This window comes from Marmota monax, unplaced genomic scaffold (assembly GCF_021218885.2).
Source record: "Marmota monax isolate L192 unplaced genomic scaffold, Marmota_monax_Labrador192_F-V1.1 WCK01_AAM20220418_F8-fsc00120, whole genome shotgun sequence".
Lineage (NCBI taxonomy): Eukaryota > Metazoa > Chordata > Mammalia > Rodentia > Sciuridae > Marmota > Marmota monax.
This window is the reverse complement of record NW_026694424.1, coordinates 5,453,949-5,471,574: the sequence shown is the minus strand read 5'-3', so window position 1 is coordinate 5,471,574 and position 17,626 is coordinate 5,453,949. Positions and strand designations below refer to the sequence as shown.

Here is a 17,626-nt window from a genome sequence, read left to right as displayed (position 1 = left end):
AAAATAAAGACTTTTTTAAAAAAAAAAAAAGTAAATGCATCTCATATTCCACAATAAGCTTTTATGTCTTTAAAAAGCATATGTAAGTTTTAAACTCAACAAGGTTCTCATTATTTGGAAAAGTTGTAGAAATTGAAATGTTACCTGAAACATGATAAGCCTATCACTGGCTTCCTGAGGCTTCAAGCCACTGGCCATGGGACCATTCTGAAGCAAAACAGTTAAACATAAAATGAAATGAAGTGTCTGCATACAAATTTCATAAGCTCAAAGTGTTTGAGTACCTAAGTTGTTTTCATACACGTCATATACATAATAGGAAAATAGTTCTGATGGGTAAAAATGACTCAGAAAGTGATTCAGTTGGAACTGTGTCTCAAGTCTGAAAAAACCCAAGTTAATGCTACTTCCATAAGCTAAGAGGCCTTGAAAATTCTAAATATGCATCATTCACTTCTTAGATGACACAGGCAAAAAAGACTCAATGGCTCCTCTGGAGGAAGCACATCCTTCCGTTTCAGCAGAAATGCTAATGCTATTAACTTGCAGACTTCAACACTCTAATACCTACTTGTAAAGTGAACCGTATACACAATATTACAATTAATTTTCCCTACATTACGATACTTAAATGTCTCTGTGCTTCTTCATTTATGAAGTGAGTACATGGGTTCAACCTCAAACTTTATTAGCTTTGTGGTTTGGTGTGCTACTAGTTAACAGGTTTGAAATTTACCCCATGCTATACATATTTCTCTTGTGTAGCACATGATAATTAGCTGGAAATGGATCTCATTACACACCACATTTCCACTAGGAGATTCTGCACTAAACCCCATACATATGATTAAAATATGGTCTCCATGGGACAAGGGCTCCATCTGTCTTCCCCACCACTGTATCTTCAGCACAAAGGACAGTGCCTGGCACGTGCTTCGTTCATTTGTGAAACTAAGGAATGCTTTGGAAAGGAGGAACAGTATTTATATTTGAATTTAGAAATTCAGAAAGCTATTAAGCAATCTCAGTAACAGACCAACCATACAATATGAATAGCACTTTTAAATCCCCCATTTCGTTTGAAATTTTTCTGATGAACTTTAAGGGGAAGGAATTATGGAAAGAAAACACTTTATGAAATTCTTCTGCAAAAATAAAATCCCAGGGCCAGGGTTGTGGCTCAGTGGTAGAGCACTTGCCTAGCATGCGTGAGGCACGGGGTTTGATCCCTGGCACCATATATAAATACATAAATAAAGGTATTGTGTCCACCTACAACTAATATATATATATATATATATATATATATAATAAGTAAAATCCCAATTTCTAAAAAAGTTTTATGAAATTCAACACATCGTTTTCAAACAATAGCATGTTGTGTGTTGTTTTTACTCTTCCCTGAAAATAAACACAGAGAAAGCCAAAGTCATACCAAATCATAGTCCAGATAAAACTGGTGACAGTCTTGGAGGAAGACCTCCACAGTGCTAATAAGCTCTTTCCTGAAACCGGGCTGTAGAGAGACCAATTCATTCTGAACTTCGCTGGCACGTGCCAGGAGCTTCTCCCAAGCATAGCGCAGAGTGTCAACCTTGTCCATCTCTTCCTTGGCTACCAGAAGTCCGTATTTGTTAAGCAGGGCATAAGATTCCTACGTGAAAGAAGAGAGGCTTGATTTCTGACAGACATAGAAACCCACACACAGTCATTCACTGAAGCATCAGAGGGGAAGAGACCAGTGTGACAGGGTGATCATGACCTCACCCTCAGGATTCCAGTTACTGTACTTGCAAATTTAAGAACTTACAAGAGCAACTGAGCTGCTCATCTCCCATTTCCTCATCCTGGAAACTAGGAAATTCCCTGGCTATGCTACAGGATCTTTGCTAGTATCTAAAAATATTATTTTAAATGCATTTTTTAAACTACAAATTGCAAATAAAAGATAGCTTTACTTAGGCCTCCAGATTGTACTTGAAGACTACACAATCATATCAAGTAAATTGAAAGCATTAAAACAATTTAAATTCTAATATTAGAATAACAAAATAAATCAGAATTTGAACTTGGTCCCATGCCACTTCGTCGCTAAGCGGTTCCAGTAGTCAGACCTAAGTGGGTGTTCTTGAGTCAGAACCTGGGCCAAATCATTGGCCCCAGACTGCAACACCTGGGATCACTCTTTCAGCTGAAAAATTAAAATAAGCAGAGTTTGGTGCCATAAGAAATGATTTTCCCTAAATATCCCTGGCCTCTTTTCCCACCATTACTCCTCCCCACAGAGGAGAAATGAGACCTGACTGCTGATTTTGGGGGGCAGGGAATGTTGATTTGGGCAAGCATGGCCCTGGGCCTTTCTCCCTCTTCCCTCTACCTTCTTGAAAGCACTCCTGTGACCGGTCCCTCCGTACCACAAATGTGGACCAGGGTAACAGAGAGGCCTGCGGTGTTCCAGGGTTGCCTCTGATAGGTAAGAAAGTACACTGATCCTGGGATTTAGTGCTCTCAAGTCCAGGGTGTGTGCACACACTTTGGTGGATAGGGAAAGCGATAACCAGAGAGGTGCACTCCGTTAAGTCTTCTGAATGAGCTCTATCAGCATAAAGCTTATTCTGTCATCCTGACACCTTGACTCCACTTCTGTCTTAACTCCCAAGGAGGAGAAAATGCTACTGTCAACTACTTCACCTCCTCTTCAAACCCCGGGAATTCCCTGGTCCTGCACAAGGAGCAGACTGTTTGCCTTGATGTTTCCATTCCCAAGAAGAACGTGATGGAAGACGGGACCCCACGGCCCCACACGACAAAGGATAAATGTGTAGTGATCTGTACTATCCTCACAGGATAGTAAAATCGTTAGAAAAACAAAGAGTACTGTGGAAAATGTGAGGCTGGAGTCTGATCTCGACCATACGAGGGTAAGACCAGACATTTAATTACAACGTGATAAAATGACGATGTTTTATGTCTGGAATTTTTTGTAAAAAGTACATACATGACCCACTTCTGATACACGATTTCTTTGTGGAAAAGATATGGCACAAAAACCACAGTGGTGTGCAACACGGGTCAAGCTGCACAGTTCTTTGAGCCTGTTCCCAACTCCTGAGAGTTGTAAGGACCACCCTGCCTCCCTCCCTGGAACCCTGCCTTCTGTTGCACGGGAGCCTCCTCAGTGACCACTGGCCTGGGGGCAAAGGGTCAGTCTCCCTGGCCTCAAGGTGGGACCAGGTGTGGTGAAGTTCCTGGGGGCAGCTCCCGGGGATCGGGCTGAATTTAGCCGACAGCTGAAACCAGGCTGTCACTTAGCTTTGACACCACTGTCCTTTCCTATTTCCTTCACTCCCCTCCTCTGGTCAGGGCTTATCAGTAAATATTTAACTTAGAAACTGTCATCACAGGCCCTGTTCTTGGGGACCTTGGATGGCATGTCTTGGATGAGGACTAGCCCACGAAAGGAACTGGACAAAGGTCAAGCATCATCATTACCACAGTGGTTCTTGGGTCTGCACCGTTTGTAACTCCAGCCCAGACCTGGACCATACGTCAGTGGCTTCTACATGTGAAAACGTCTCTGCACTAAACAAACAGGGATCGTTACCTCAACAGGTCCTACTTGAAAGTCGATGGGGATTTGCTGCTCCCTGATTTCTCTCAGGGTGGCCATCGCGATCCGAATATCATCTAGGTCCTTAATTGGACGACTCAGTTTCTTACTGAATTCTTCCACCAGGGTGAAGATGCTTTCCATCTCGCTCCTGTATTTTCTGTTACAGTGGCGGCCGATGACAAGCATCCAGGCTTTTGTCTCAGTGGTTAGGGCAAATTTCAAGTCAGCTGTACAACCCAAATATCCAGAGTTCAGTTTGAAAAACTGGATCAGTGTGAAAAGACACAGTGCAGTAGCACCGTGTTCACTCCCAGTGAGTACTCTGCAGCCTGTAACTCTCGAAAACATGAAAATTAAACTGGGGAAAACATTTTCGAATCATTATATGCTCATTCATTTTGTAAAGCCTGTTTTTGCAACAATTCAAAATGCATTTTGAAATGCTTTGAAAAACAGATACCTATCAAAACCCTCTGAGACAAGTCTCAAATGTTTGTTACTGTTATTTATTGAAGGAAGGATGAATCTTGATTCTAAATACAACAGATTGTATCCTCTTTCTCTAAACCAGCCTTTATCTCCAAGGTTTAGCATCAAAGTATTCCAAATAGTCCAGAATAAATAATTATGCAGAAGGGAATTAAAAACAATTCTACAAATTGGTCTTAAAGCTAGAAGCCCATGAAAGCAAAGTCAATCCTTAAGATAGCTAGAGCTCTCTGGAATACTAATCTAGGTAAAGAGATTTAAAAAAAGATACCTTTTATGTAAGTGTCTGAAAGAAAATGAACCAACCTGTGAACAGAGCAATGGAACCCACACAGATATATTCAGGCTCAGCATTAATTTCCTGCTCCAGGTTTTGGAAATACAGAATCTGGGACTCAAATTCAGAAAGCAAAGGGTTTTGCATAATAAATGTCATAACAGTCTCTTCTTTCTCCTTTTGCCAAATGTGATTGTAGCGTTTGAAGCAATCCATGGATGTAATGACTTCCTAGAATAGAAATAACAGGTCTGTGTAGAGAAGGCAGAACCTGAAACGGCATCATGACACAACGGGAAGACTTACCCACTGCCCGGCTCGCACAGAACCAAGACGCAGGGAATGGCATGGACAGTAAAGTGGGGCTGGTCATGGCTCACTGTTCCCATCCCTGGCCAGAAGGGAGAGCAGTTTCCAGAAAGTAGAAGAAAACAAAGTCTTTGAAAGTCCTGTGGACAGGACCCTCTTAAGCAGAGCTCCTGTTCTTCATGGGACTAGGAAAGGCAGTCATGAAATTCATTTGGAAAAACAAGAGACCTGAATAACCAAAGCAATCCTTAGCAAGAAAAGTGAGGCAGGAGGCATCACAATACCAGACCTTAGACTATACTACAGAACGATAGTGAAAAAATAATAACAGCATGGTACTGGCACCAAAATAGGCAGGTAGACCAATGGTACAGAATGGAAGACAGAAACAAACCCACATAAATAAGGTTGTCTCATACTAGACAAAGGTACCAAAAACATTCACTGGAAAAAAGATAGCCTATTCAACAGATGGTGCTGGAAAACTAGAAATCCATATGTAGCAAAATGAAATTAAACCTCTGTGTCTCACCCTGCACAAAAATCAACTCAAAGTGGATTAAAGATGTAGGCGCTAGAGCAGAGACCCTGTAGTTAATAGAAGAAAAAGTACGACCAAATCTCCACAATGTGGGCTTAGGAACTGACTTCTTTAACCAGACTCCTAAAGCACGAGGAAGCAAAATCAAAAATCAATAAGTGAAATGGACTCAAACTAAAAATCTTCTGCTCAAAAAAGGAAACGATCAATAATATGAAGAGAGAGCCTACAGAATGGAAGAAAATCTTTACTGCACGCACCTCAGATAGAGGACAAATCTCCAGGATACATAAAGAACCCAAAAAACTTAACACGCAATAAATAAATAAATAAATAACCCAATCAATAAATGGGCTAAGGAACTTAACAGACACTTCACAGAAAAAATACATACACCAAACATATGAAAAAATGTTCATCATGTCTAGTGATTAGAGAAATGCAAATCAAAACTAGTCTAAGATTCCATCTACTCCAGTCAGAATAGCATTTATCAAGAATACAAACAACAATAAGTGTTGGCGAGGATGTGAGGGGGAAAAGGTACACTCATACATTGCTGGTGGGACTGCAAATCGGTGCAACCAATCTGGAAAGCAGTAAGGAGATTCCTTAGAAAACTTGGAATGAAACCACCGTTTGACCCAGCTATCCCACTCCTCAGTTTACACCCAAAGGACTTAAAATCAGCATAATACAGTAATGCAGCCACATCAATGTTTATGGCAGCTCAATTCACAATAGCTAAACTATGGAACCAACCAAGATGCCCTTCAACAGATGAATGGATAAAGAAAATGTGGTACATATACACAACGGAATATTACTCAGCCTTGAAGAAGAATGAAATTATGGTATTTGCCAGTAAATGGATGGAACTGGAGAATATTATACTAAGCAAAATAAGCTAAACCCAAAAAAACAAAGGCTGATTGTTCTCTCTAATAAGCAGGTGCTGATTTATAATTGGGGGATGAGAATAAAGGAACTTTGGACTGTGCAGAGGGGAGTGAGAGAGGGGAGAGGATGTGGGGATGGGAAGGACAGTGGAATGAAATGGACATCATTGCCCTGTATACATGCACAATTACACTACCGGTGTGACTCTGCACCATGTTCATCCAGAGGAAGGAGAAGTTGTGCTCTTGTCTAAATGCATTCTACTGTCATGTATAACTAATTAGAACAAATTTTAAAAATAAAAATCTAAAAGAAAAAAAGCAGAGTTCAAAGTCCTGCCACTGGGGAGGTCTGAGGCAGGAGGGAAAACACGATGAAGTTACTGCCCTCTGCTGCTCAGAGCTCCAAGATGCCTCATTGGTTGAACCCCTTGAAAACTTCCATGGGACCCTGCTGACATGCTGCTGAGGTCGGACAATCAGGTGGAAAACAGTGGACCTTAGTTCTGGAGGGGGTGGGACAAAGGGAACAGCCAGCATCAAATCCCATTAGGAGATCCATGGAATCCCATAAAAACGTTTAAAATCTGAATAAAATTGATATGTGTGTAATAATACATCTTCTCATCCATATTTTGAATCTTTTTTCCAAAATTCCTTGAGTTTTAGACTAATCCTCATAGAGACCTCACACACTTCTTATTAAATACGTTTGCTAGGTATTTCTCAATGATGTTGCCATGGTAAACAAGATCTTTTCCCACTATTTTTATAACTAGCCATGAATGCCATGTAAGTTTTAATACTTTCTTGTTTAGTAATCAGTTCAGTTTGCTAACCAGGTGTGTCCCTGTAAGGTGACATGGCTCACACACACTGGTAAATGGGTGATGGTACCGGGAAGGTCTCATTATGAGATGTCATTCCTCCCAGCACTTTGCTCCACACATGCCATAGCAGCAAGCCCCAGAGGCAGGCCCTGTGCACCTGCTCCCTGAACCACTTCCTGCCCCCACACCAGTCGGGCCACCACCTGTCTTATGTTCTTGGCACAGCTCAGCCTGGTCTCCATGCTGTATCGATGCTTCTGTGCCTCAGTAACGTCCACTGCTCCTTGAACACCTCCTGAGCTTCTTCCACCTCTTTCTAGTAAAATTCTTTAATTTCTATAGCATTATTAAACACATTCACATTTTACTGTGATCAAATACATTTTGGGATATACTCATTACAAAATTTCCTAGAGTTTATGTGTCTGCCTCTATCCCATTTTTCTCAAAATTCTTATCATTTAATAGTAAATATACAACTTCTCAAAACAAAAATTCTCAGGAACATATTTAATGCATTTTGTCAGAAATGCTATTACTTATCTTTTAACAAACTTAACTGTTCTTGGGTCCCACAACTTTTGTTTCAGATTAGTCTCTTAGATTTACTTGGTAGATGTCATATTATCTATAAAGTTTTTTTAAAATGACTCTTCATTTCTAATGTTTATGCCTTTGGGGGATAGAGTTTTTTCATTAGATTATATCATAACTTAAAAATCATATCTGTGTGAGAAAAAATGTTAAGAAAAATGAGGCATGACAACTGCAACCATTTGAAACAACAGATCATTACCAACAGCCTTCTAAACTGTACAACTGTTTTAAGTACATTGCACCAACCTGCACCAAACCAAGGAGTCCTTAACTCTGCCTCCCCACATACAGCTAAGCATCCCTCACAGCCTCACTGGGTGCCTTCATTGGGTGCTGAGTTTCCCATCCAGTGAAATGCAGAAAGCTAAGACTGCCGTGGTTTATCCCACGATACCTGGTCCCCTGGTGTGGGATGATGTATAGACATCAATGTGTGACACAGGAAGGCAGCATGATCACAGATGCACTATGGTTCAGAGGAACAATTATAGATATCAAAGACTCGTGCACATGGGTAGAAATGCCAGGATCCTGAGCTCTTTCTGCTCCAAGAGTTCATACTATGAAGAATACGCCCTAACTCAATAAGATTTGTCCTTACGTTAGAGGAAAGTGTCATGCTTATTAAAAGAAAGCTAATTTTTAGGGTGAAGGAATCCCAGAGTTTAAAGGGAGAATTACATGAGCTACAGAGGAGAGCTGTTCTGCTTCAGTTATCTCTATTACCAAGGTGGTTTGGGTGGTTTAGTCCAGCTCATTGTTTAAAGCCAGGCAGTGTTAGAAATGGACGGTCAACCTAGGCATGGGTTGAATGTAGACTGGGTTTGCATTCTGAGCCATCAGCCATGGCAGGAGGACAGGGCTCCTGGTGAGGTCACAGGATGTCCTATGGTAGAAGCAGACTCCTCCAGAAGGGTCCAAGGTGAAGGGCTGCCCGTGTCTAGTATTGTCACTGCCTGTGCATCCCTTCTCCCAGAAATAATTTGTCCGTTACGTAAATCCGGGGAAAAAAATTCTTCAAGAAACTGTCACTCCTTCCTGCTATTTTAAAGATGACTGAGATCTGTTCATTTCCTCCATATAAAAGAAATGGAAATGCAACAAAATTGACACACGTAAGTATTTTGTTGCCAGCAGTATCATTTCAGCTACTACACCTTATCCTTAGATTTGCTAATAAAGGCTAATTATATTCACAAAAGTGATGGACTTCATGGATGACATTATGTTTTCTGTGATGACTGAGACATTTGAAAATGTATCTGAATATTTATTGTTGTCATAGGCTATTCTACTTACCTGTATCAGTTGGTATAGAACCTGATAAACTAAGCACTAGATATTTATTGAATTATGTGGACCCTGTCCCTGAGGCAGTTAAATTCAGAACCTTCAGTATATTAAGATAGGAAAATTAAATTTGCATAAACGCAAAGACTTACAGGTCCCTTGGGAAGATATTAACACTAGGTAACATTTCCTCAAATTGTTATGTCAATGGAAAGTCTTCAGAGTGCTTTCAAACAACCGTAGCTCCTTCTAGCCAGACCCAGTAACAGAAGAGATGTGTTCTCTGAGCAGCAAATTGTTCCTACAACACTGAGAAATGCTTCTGAAGTCAAGAGGTCCCAGTGCCATGGGAATAAAAATTGTTCTAATGGTTTCAAGAGGTACTGGTTCTGCTTGGCTAATTAACCAGGTTAGCTAGATCCTACCTGAGGGTGCTCAGCATCTGCGCCCAGTGCACATGCATGGTGGTTTCTGGAGAGAGAGATCTGGGACGGCGTGGATGGACCTTGCAGAATTGGTTGTATGATCACTTGCTAAAAACTCTAACGAATTTGATGGGGTTACGGGAGATGATTTCAGGGTTCTAAGTCTTTTTTGTTACAAGAGTAAATTTGCTTAATAAAAAAGGGAAAGCTGAGACAAAAAACAAGTTGGAAGGGAAAAAATTTAACCTGAATCTACAGCCATATCCAGTACAGGTTTGTGTTGATAGGACCAGTATTTTTTTTTTTTTTTTTTTAGTCTCAGCTTTATCTGGTTTTCATGTGGAGAAAATATGTGTATGTGTGTATATTTATTATGTTTATATAAAATTTTATATGATATATTAAACTTTCATCTGATATTTTATAAGGCTTACCTATGTAAATGTGAAAAATAGACTGTAAACCTTGTTCTATTTGACTCTTTGAAGGGGAATTGTAACATCAATCTGATTTGTGGTTTGGGATAAATTAGATGTTTTTAACTCATTTGTATCAAGAGAAGAGGTTGGAGGCATTCGCCGGAAAACAACACGAAACAGGGAACAACAGCTGTCTTCACGGTCATCCTAGGTTAGGGATCTTCAGGTGACAAGCTTTTGCTCAGCACACACAAGCTGCCTTTCGCCAGGCACTGAGGCCCTGGGTGTGACCCGGATCCCCACAGTAGGAGCTTGCCCTCTTCCCCTTCACACAGGCCGGCTGTGAGGCCCAGGGCCGGGCCACAGGCCTCGGGACGTACCTTTTTGGTAGAACTGATGATTGTGCTCAGCACAGAGACTAATTTTACAATCTCCTTATTGTCGGACACATTCTTATAATAGTTCTTGGGCTGCACTGGAATGGGTAAGGTCACAGATGCCACCTCAATCATCTCTGAAAGCAGAAAAGAGAGAAAAGTTTAAATCAACAGCATAGGCAATGTGCTATCAACAGATGGGAGATCTCTGAAATGGTAAAGATACCATAAAGTATCTCCTTCCTAAAAGCAATAAAAATCGTGAAAATTTTTGACATTCTCAAAGTTTCAGGACTCTGGAAATTAACTACATCTTACAGCAATCCAAAGAGTGTTAATTCAAGAAAAAATATGGGATCCAGGTGACAGGACCAAGTCTCATGTGTTTAACTTGCTCTCTTCCCACTGACTCCTCTCTGGCTGTGGAAGCTTTAAAACACAGCAGACTTACATCCCATGCAGCTGTGAGAACCCTCAACTTAGCAGTGCCCAGAGGGTCAGGGCTGGGTTTGGAGCTCCTCAGAGGGTAGGGTCTCTAATCAGTAATCAGTAATCAACACACCTAGAAGCTCCCTGGAAAAGCTGTGTTCAAGGATTTTATCTTTACATGACATGATGCAGAATTTCACTGAGTGGGGGGAAAAAATGTCTGACCCACAAGTCATTTGCCAAAATATATATTTTTTTAAATTAGCAACAACAATTATTTAACTTCACAGCAACCTGAGACGATGATACTAGTTGGGACAAACAAGATGGTAGCCAAAAAAGTTAAAAGGTCTGGGGAGAGCGATGTCCACAGAGAGAGCTGTAAGCCCTGAAGTAGAAGTCGCCCTGGGGCTCTAGGAATCCACATTCATGAGCAGAGATGTCAGCATGCCCAGGGAAGACCCCAAAAGGCCTCAGCCTTTCACTTCTGTCTGAATTTGAGGCCCTGCAGCACCAGTGAGTAAAGACTTGCGTAGTGGTTTAAACTGACTGAGCCTTGCTGGGTTCCAGCACAAGTACAGAGTCTCTAAGCAAAGGGCAAAGATTCTTGCTTCAAAATAGTCAAGGAAATCTCTGTACAATCATTAATTGACCACTAACCGCCCAGAGAGTATAGTAGCTAATAACCCAAAAATAGTTTTTACACAATTAATCCTTGACAGTTGATAAAGAAAATAATAATAATAGCAGCAAAACCTAAGGGTCATAAACTTTCAGAATTGCCATTCTTTAAAATGTCTAATTTTCAACCAAGGAAAAAAAAAGTGTGAGACACACAAAGACACAGGAAAGTGGAGTCCACACAGGGAGACAAGCAGCCAACAGAAGCTACCCATGAGGAAACTCAGACGTTGGACTTATTAGGCAAAGAGTTTAAATAGCTTTTGTAAATATGTTCCAAGAAGTACAGAAATCATATTTAAAGAAATAAAGGAACTTATGAGAGTGATATCTCAGAAAATGGGAAATATCAATAATGAGACAGAAAAAGACAAGAACCAAATACAAATTGTAAAATCAAAAAGAAGAACAAATTAAATGAAAATTCAATAGAACTTAGAAGATTTGGGGGCTGGGTGTGGCTCAGTGGAATTGTGCTTGACCAGCAGGTACAAGGCCCTGGGTTTGTACTGAAGGAAGGAAAAAAAAAAAAAAGATTTGAGTTGCAGAAAGAAAAATCGATTAGTTCCTTAACTCATTGGTCATGACAAAAAAAATATGTATAATTTTCAATCAATGTTTTTCTTCTCAACTTAGATATAATTCATGATTGAATATATTTTTAGTCTAGAAAATTCTGAATTTTAAGCCATCCCAGGAAATTAAATAATATATGATTGGAAATTAGTATAATAATAGTAGAGGTTTTGAGCTTAGATTAATAAATAAATCATTTTGTAAGTCATAGGGAAAGTTGATCTGTGCTGTATTTATCCTCCAGCAACACTTTTGTTTTCTGGTTTGTTTTTTGTTTGATTTGGTTTGGTTATTTTTGTGATGCTGGGGATGGAACCCAGGGCCTCTCACGTCACTCCCAGCCCACTCACACCTCTTTAGAAAGGACCTTCCCTCAGTTTCTTCCTTGGCTAGTTGATTTATCGCTTCAGGGGAGGTGAATGCCAATAGGACTACATAGGAGATGAGGTTTGTGGGGCTGACTTAAGGGAGTGTGAGGACCAAGGACAACATTTAATACCACGTGCAACTTGAGTGTCTTAGGCTGCCTGATTTTACCTAATACAAATAAAAGCCACCAGACACACAGTGACACTCACAAGATGTTAGCAAAATGGAAATAGAGTGGGTGAAAAACATCTCTTGGTGCCAGGAAATGTTCATTGTGATGATGGTGATTGGCTCTTTAAACTGACAAATTAAAACCTTTCTTGCCTCCAGTTCTCATTATTAGACTGGACCAAAAATCAGCACTGCAGTACCAGCTGCCGTCAACCCCCTAGAAGCAGACCACAGTGTTGACGCAGAAGTATTAAAATACCCAGATCTTGACATTTTATAGACTTAAAATTGGTTCATAGATTAATACTCTGCTCTCCCATGATTTGAGAATCCTATAGGAGTTGGGGGAGGGTACATTGAAGCTCAATAAATGTTGATTTACAATACTTTAAAAGAACACAAGGAGCATTTACCTTGAAGTTCATTGTCTTCCATTTCGACATCAGAATCACTCTCTTCATTATTCTGCAGGGCAGCCATTTTTCTTTCATGTGCCTTTTTCTACAATGTAAAGGGATATTTTTCAGCTTTGTCTTATCTGTAAATAAACAGCTTCCACATGAAACAGCTTTCCCATTCCAGGCCCACCTTGGACGAGGGCTCCCTGCTCCATTGTCTAACCCCCTTGGGGACACTGACAATGCACTCCACAGCTTTGTTCAGGGTCTGCTGTACGTCTTCCAGGGCAGGCGCCATGGCAATGTTGGGAATGGCCAGAGTGACGTTTGCTCGGAGAATAGGCAGATTGTTCTGCTTCGCTTTAGATGCACTATTGCTGTCTGAGTTTACAAAAAAAAAAAAAAAACACAGTAGAGGATTAATATTTTTAATTCAAAAACGGGACTTACTTCATTTCTAACCACGATTAAAGCACCTAGAACAACACATGGTAGATATATTATCAGGCAAATATTAGTTGAATGAATGAATTTTAAAAAGCTTTTGGTTTGCTTAGTAGAGAGCAGTTCAGTGGAACCCAAGTCATTTTCTGTTGATTATAATTTTTTGGTCTACTATCCATAAAGGAAACCTATTATGTAGGATCAGGCTTAAGGATAAATTTTTATCTAAGCTATTAAAGATGATATTGCCCAAATAACTGAATGCCGATAAATTAGTTAAATGAAGAATAAATACGCAAAGAATGAAAAATGAGAATAACTACCAAAACTAGCCAAAATTAAAACAAACAGCCAGTTTGTATTTTCAAATAAAACATGCCTTCTCTACCACAGTGTATATTCTACCCTCAGAACAGCTAAAAAAAAAAAAAAATGAAAAGGAAATAAAATGTAACTCACCATCCATATCAATGGGCTCTTAAAGTTAGGTATAGATAAGTTATAGATACATATAGATGGGTATATATGTATGTAGCACACATAACTTTATCTAGGTAGAAATACCTATAATGTATGAAGTTGACAAATAATTGTGATTTAATATTTAGCACACCAACCCACATTTGAAAATTTCTAATATAACCCTGTGTCTGAAGTGAAATAAAACATTATAAACTATGCCACCAACAAAACATTCTTTCAAAACCCCAAACTTCATGTATCCACTTTTAATTAAATGTCAAGTGCCATCTCTTAAATGCCAGTATTCCAAAGGCCCTCAGCACAGGGAAGCCCCTGGAAAGCACAGGGAAGCCCCTGGAAAGTACAGGCAGGTCAAGAAGATAAGTGTGACTTTAGCAAACTCTTTCCACGTTACAAGATGAGTCAATAACCTAACAATTTAACAATGAAACAATATTTTCCATATGCCTTCCTTTCAAAGTATGTGCCTTTCCTGTCTCAGATTAAAGTAATTCATTTTATATATTTTCATTTTATTACAAAAAGATTGAAAGTGATGTTGATTTTTATGCCGTTAACAAAGGTAAGTAACCTTAAGAAAATTAATTTGACCTCTCCCTGCTCTGGTTTTCTCTACTTCAACATGAGTGGTGAGGGTATCCGTTGGGATGACCAACATTTACAATGTTGAAACTTACAAGGAGGCACTCAATAAATGGTGGAGTTTCTTAATTCTTTAAATTTATCAGGAATGTGGTGCACACACACACACACACACACACACAACCACACCTGATCAGCCACCCTGCAAACCGTGTGGGATTGTTACCCCGGAAATTCATCACGTAGGAGGAATGGATGCGCTTGCGAATGGCCTCTAGAGTGTTCCTGGTCACTTTCAGAAGAGCATCTGCGTTTTGGTGGTTGAAATGAGAGAGCAACTCGCAGGCCGCCTCCACCATCTCAGGCTGTTTCTTCTTTTTTGGGATTGCTGTCAAAGACAGTGAGCCAGCCCCAGCGTTAAGGAACAATGTAAAGGCATCAGAAGTTCCTTCCTCTCTTTTTGCTGTTATGACATGACACAAATAGAGGTAGGTGAGAGAGAGAGCGGTCACAACTAAATGGAGAAATTAAGACAAATGACATGCAAGTTTGATGTCACTTAAGTGGCATGCTTCTTAGAAAGTAAGGCCATTACAGTCTTCCTCCTCCTGAGAAGACAACCAATGAGAGATGCAGGAGCTCTGGGTGCTGCAGCCACTGGGCCCACAGGCTGGTTCTCTCTCCCACCAACACTCTAAACCCCTTTAGAGCCACTTTCCTTCTCCACTTGTAGCATTCTTGACTGTGAAGCAAAACTTTGCTCTAGTCTGCAATGACTTCAAGGAGAATTCCAATCCATGACCCATAATCCACCCTCCTCTACAGGTAAACTGAAGTAAAATGCCTCCCCTGGCTTAAATCAAAAGAGAGCTAAGTGCCAAAGAAGGCTCAGGAAAAGTACATGTTTGCAGAACTTAACACACACACACACACAAAAAAAAAATGGGAATTAGCAACATGGAGTCATTACAATTTGCTCAGAACCACAATTTCAGACATAAATATCACTCTAAAATTGAGACACCATTTGTAGAACTGTGGAATTAAGTCACTCTGTAGAAAATTAAATTGTAGTTTTCAACAAATGTCCTAGAAAAATAAACCCTTTTATTACCTCACCTCTTACCTGAAGTTTCACTTTTTGAATCAATATGATTCTCATCAAACACTTTTTCCTCCTTGGGTGGAACTTGCTGGTCCAACAACATGTTGATAAGCTCATTGACTGCTTCCTCCACTAATGAGCTTTTAAAATGGAGTATCTGAGCACCATTTACACAAAGGTCCTACCAAATAAAAATGATTATCACATGTCATCGTTGTTTATCTGGCTCTTGAGAGTTCCTGAAGAACAGCAGCGAGTCTACAGGTTCAGCTCCAGGGGAGAGCTTAGGCTGCAGTGATGCTGGCCCACATTCTCCCAGTACCACCCCCTCAACCCTCCCCCCTGCCAGGCCTCCTCTGAATGCACTACAGACAAGGGAAAACCTGGAGGAATGTTGACGAGCCAAAATCACATTTGCTTTTCCAGCATGGAGGACAGCAATCTCAAATCCACCAGTAGCCTCTTCTGTGATATGCCCGTCATATTGCATAATCTGCTCTAGCCAGCCTTTCTTTTCTCCTCATCTTTTCCAAAAAGCCACAGCTATCTCCTACTTGATTTCAGGTCTATTTCCCTCCTGTCCAACTCAATCATGCATTTCTCAGGAATAAAATTTTATAAATATGAATTAAAACACACTTGGGGGCGCTGTGATGGATTCTGTAGCACTATATACGAAATCAGCTATTTACCACTGGTTGGAAAATAAGCCTATAAAGCAAGAGATTTTTGTCAACTGGCCACAGTCTCCAGCTTCATTTCAAGTTTCACTTTTATGCACCTTGAAATTCTAATATTCTCCTGGATCTTCCACATCAAACATCAGCCTCCTGGCTCTGTCACCTGCTCGTGCATGACCTTCACCTCCACTCCACGGCTGTGACACATGGCACTTGGATGCCATCACACAGGAACATTCTAATGTACACTGAAACATACAACCAAGCTTCTTTACCATCAAAGCATAAAATAACTTCACTCTCAAGTCAGAACTATACCCAACCACCAATCTCAACCCTGAGTTTAGAGACAACTAAAAAAGAGAGAAGTAGTTATAAAGAAAAAAAGTAGAGGCAGGTCTGAGAGTAGATAAAGGATGGAATGAAGTTAGTATCATCTAGTAACAAATATAGACCCTGGTACTAAATTTCCTGGGTTCCAATCCTAGCTCTGGGTGATATGGAAGATCCTTCTCTGGCCTCAGTTTTCCTATCTGTAAACTGGTGATAATGGAAGAACCCACCTTTGATGGTTGCAAGCATTCCCTAAGATAACATGTTAAGTGCCCAGCACAGGGCTGGCACCAAAGTACTGGAGGAGTTGGTTATTAGTAATGGTCAGCAAATGTCATCCACAGGTACTAAGTGTCTGTCAAGCTGGTCATTCTGTGTAAATTAGCTCCTAATTCCCTGAGAGAGTGCTAATAATTTTCAAAGTCTGCATCTTCAGTCCTCTGACTGCCTGGGGGAGAGAAGCACACATGGGCCATGATGTGATCTCTCGCTCTCAAAGCCAGCTCTCCAGGAAATCCTCAGTGACCTTCCCCCAGTCCTTCCAGACCCCTCCGTAATAAAACACACATTTGAAACCACAAAACGCCTTGATATTGAGGGTTCTGGAAAACAGAATCAACAAGCTCTCAAAGACTTGTAGTTCTAACAGCCTTGTGTAAATCCTTTAATTCTTTCTGAGAGGACGTGATTATAAAGATGATGTAAACAGCATAGAAATTAATAAAGCAGAGTACAAATAGAATGAGGATAAAGTACAAAAGGTTCATTAAAATGCCCCTGTATCAAGCAAAATAAGCCAAACCCATTGCTTCCACTCGCCCCACTTGACAACCCACCTCCATGGTGACATCCGCACATTGAAACCACCAGACGGATCTGTTACCGAACCTGACCCACCTCCTCCTTGTGGACCCACGTGGAGCTCCAGGATTTCCTCATCCCCATGATGCCTCGGCTTTGGCAGACCAGGAGCCCTCCGGCCCCCAGGTTCTCCCAGCTCCATTCACTCTCCCCCCCCAGGCCACGCCTTCTAGTGAGATCCGGCCTCACTTCAGCAATTCTTTTGCTGATATCCTTTAGTCCATCACTCCCTCGGCCCTCGGCCACCCTCCCAGGTGAGGCCCAACCTCTACAGGCGACCCACCCTCTCTTCTTGCCCACACACATCATGGCCATGCAGAGGCTCGCTGCTGGAAGCTCACAGCCCCCAGACTCAACCATCCCCTAACGCTACCCAGGAATCGCTCCACATGGCCACCGCCACTTCCTCTACCTGGCTCCACAACACCTGTGTCCTCCTGTCTTTAAC

At 40.8% G+C, this 17,626-nt stretch overlaps 1 protein-coding gene across 4 annotated transcripts in view; it reads right to left on the bottom strand.

The window, feature by feature from the left end:
• Positions 1-17,626, bottom strand: part of Dnah5 (dynein axonemal heavy chain 5) — a 283,494-nt gene that overhangs the window by 159,313 nt on the left and 106,555 nt on the right. For 3 of the 4 annotated variants that reach the window (XM_046468300.2, XM_058570742.1, XM_058570744.1), the window contains 9 exons: positions 15,326-15,485; positions 14,426-14,662; positions 12,881-13,071; positions 12,706-12,793; positions 10,070-10,203; positions 4,409-4,610; positions 3,605-3,840; positions 1,436-1,654; positions 145-207 (listed from right to left, as the gene is read on the bottom strand). In XM_046468300.2, coding sequence (XP_046324256.1) covers positions 145-207; positions 1,436-1,654; positions 3,605-3,840; positions 4,409-4,610; positions 10,070-10,203; positions 12,706-12,793; positions 12,881-13,071; positions 14,426-14,662; positions 15,326-15,485 — 1,530 coding nt within the window. The remainder of the gene's footprint in view (positions 1-144; positions 208-1,435; positions 1,655-3,604; positions 3,841-4,408; positions 4,611-10,069; positions 10,204-12,705; positions 12,794-12,880; positions 13,072-14,425; positions 14,663-15,325; positions 15,486-17,626) is intronic. The other variant, XM_058570743.1, reaches the window with a different exon arrangement.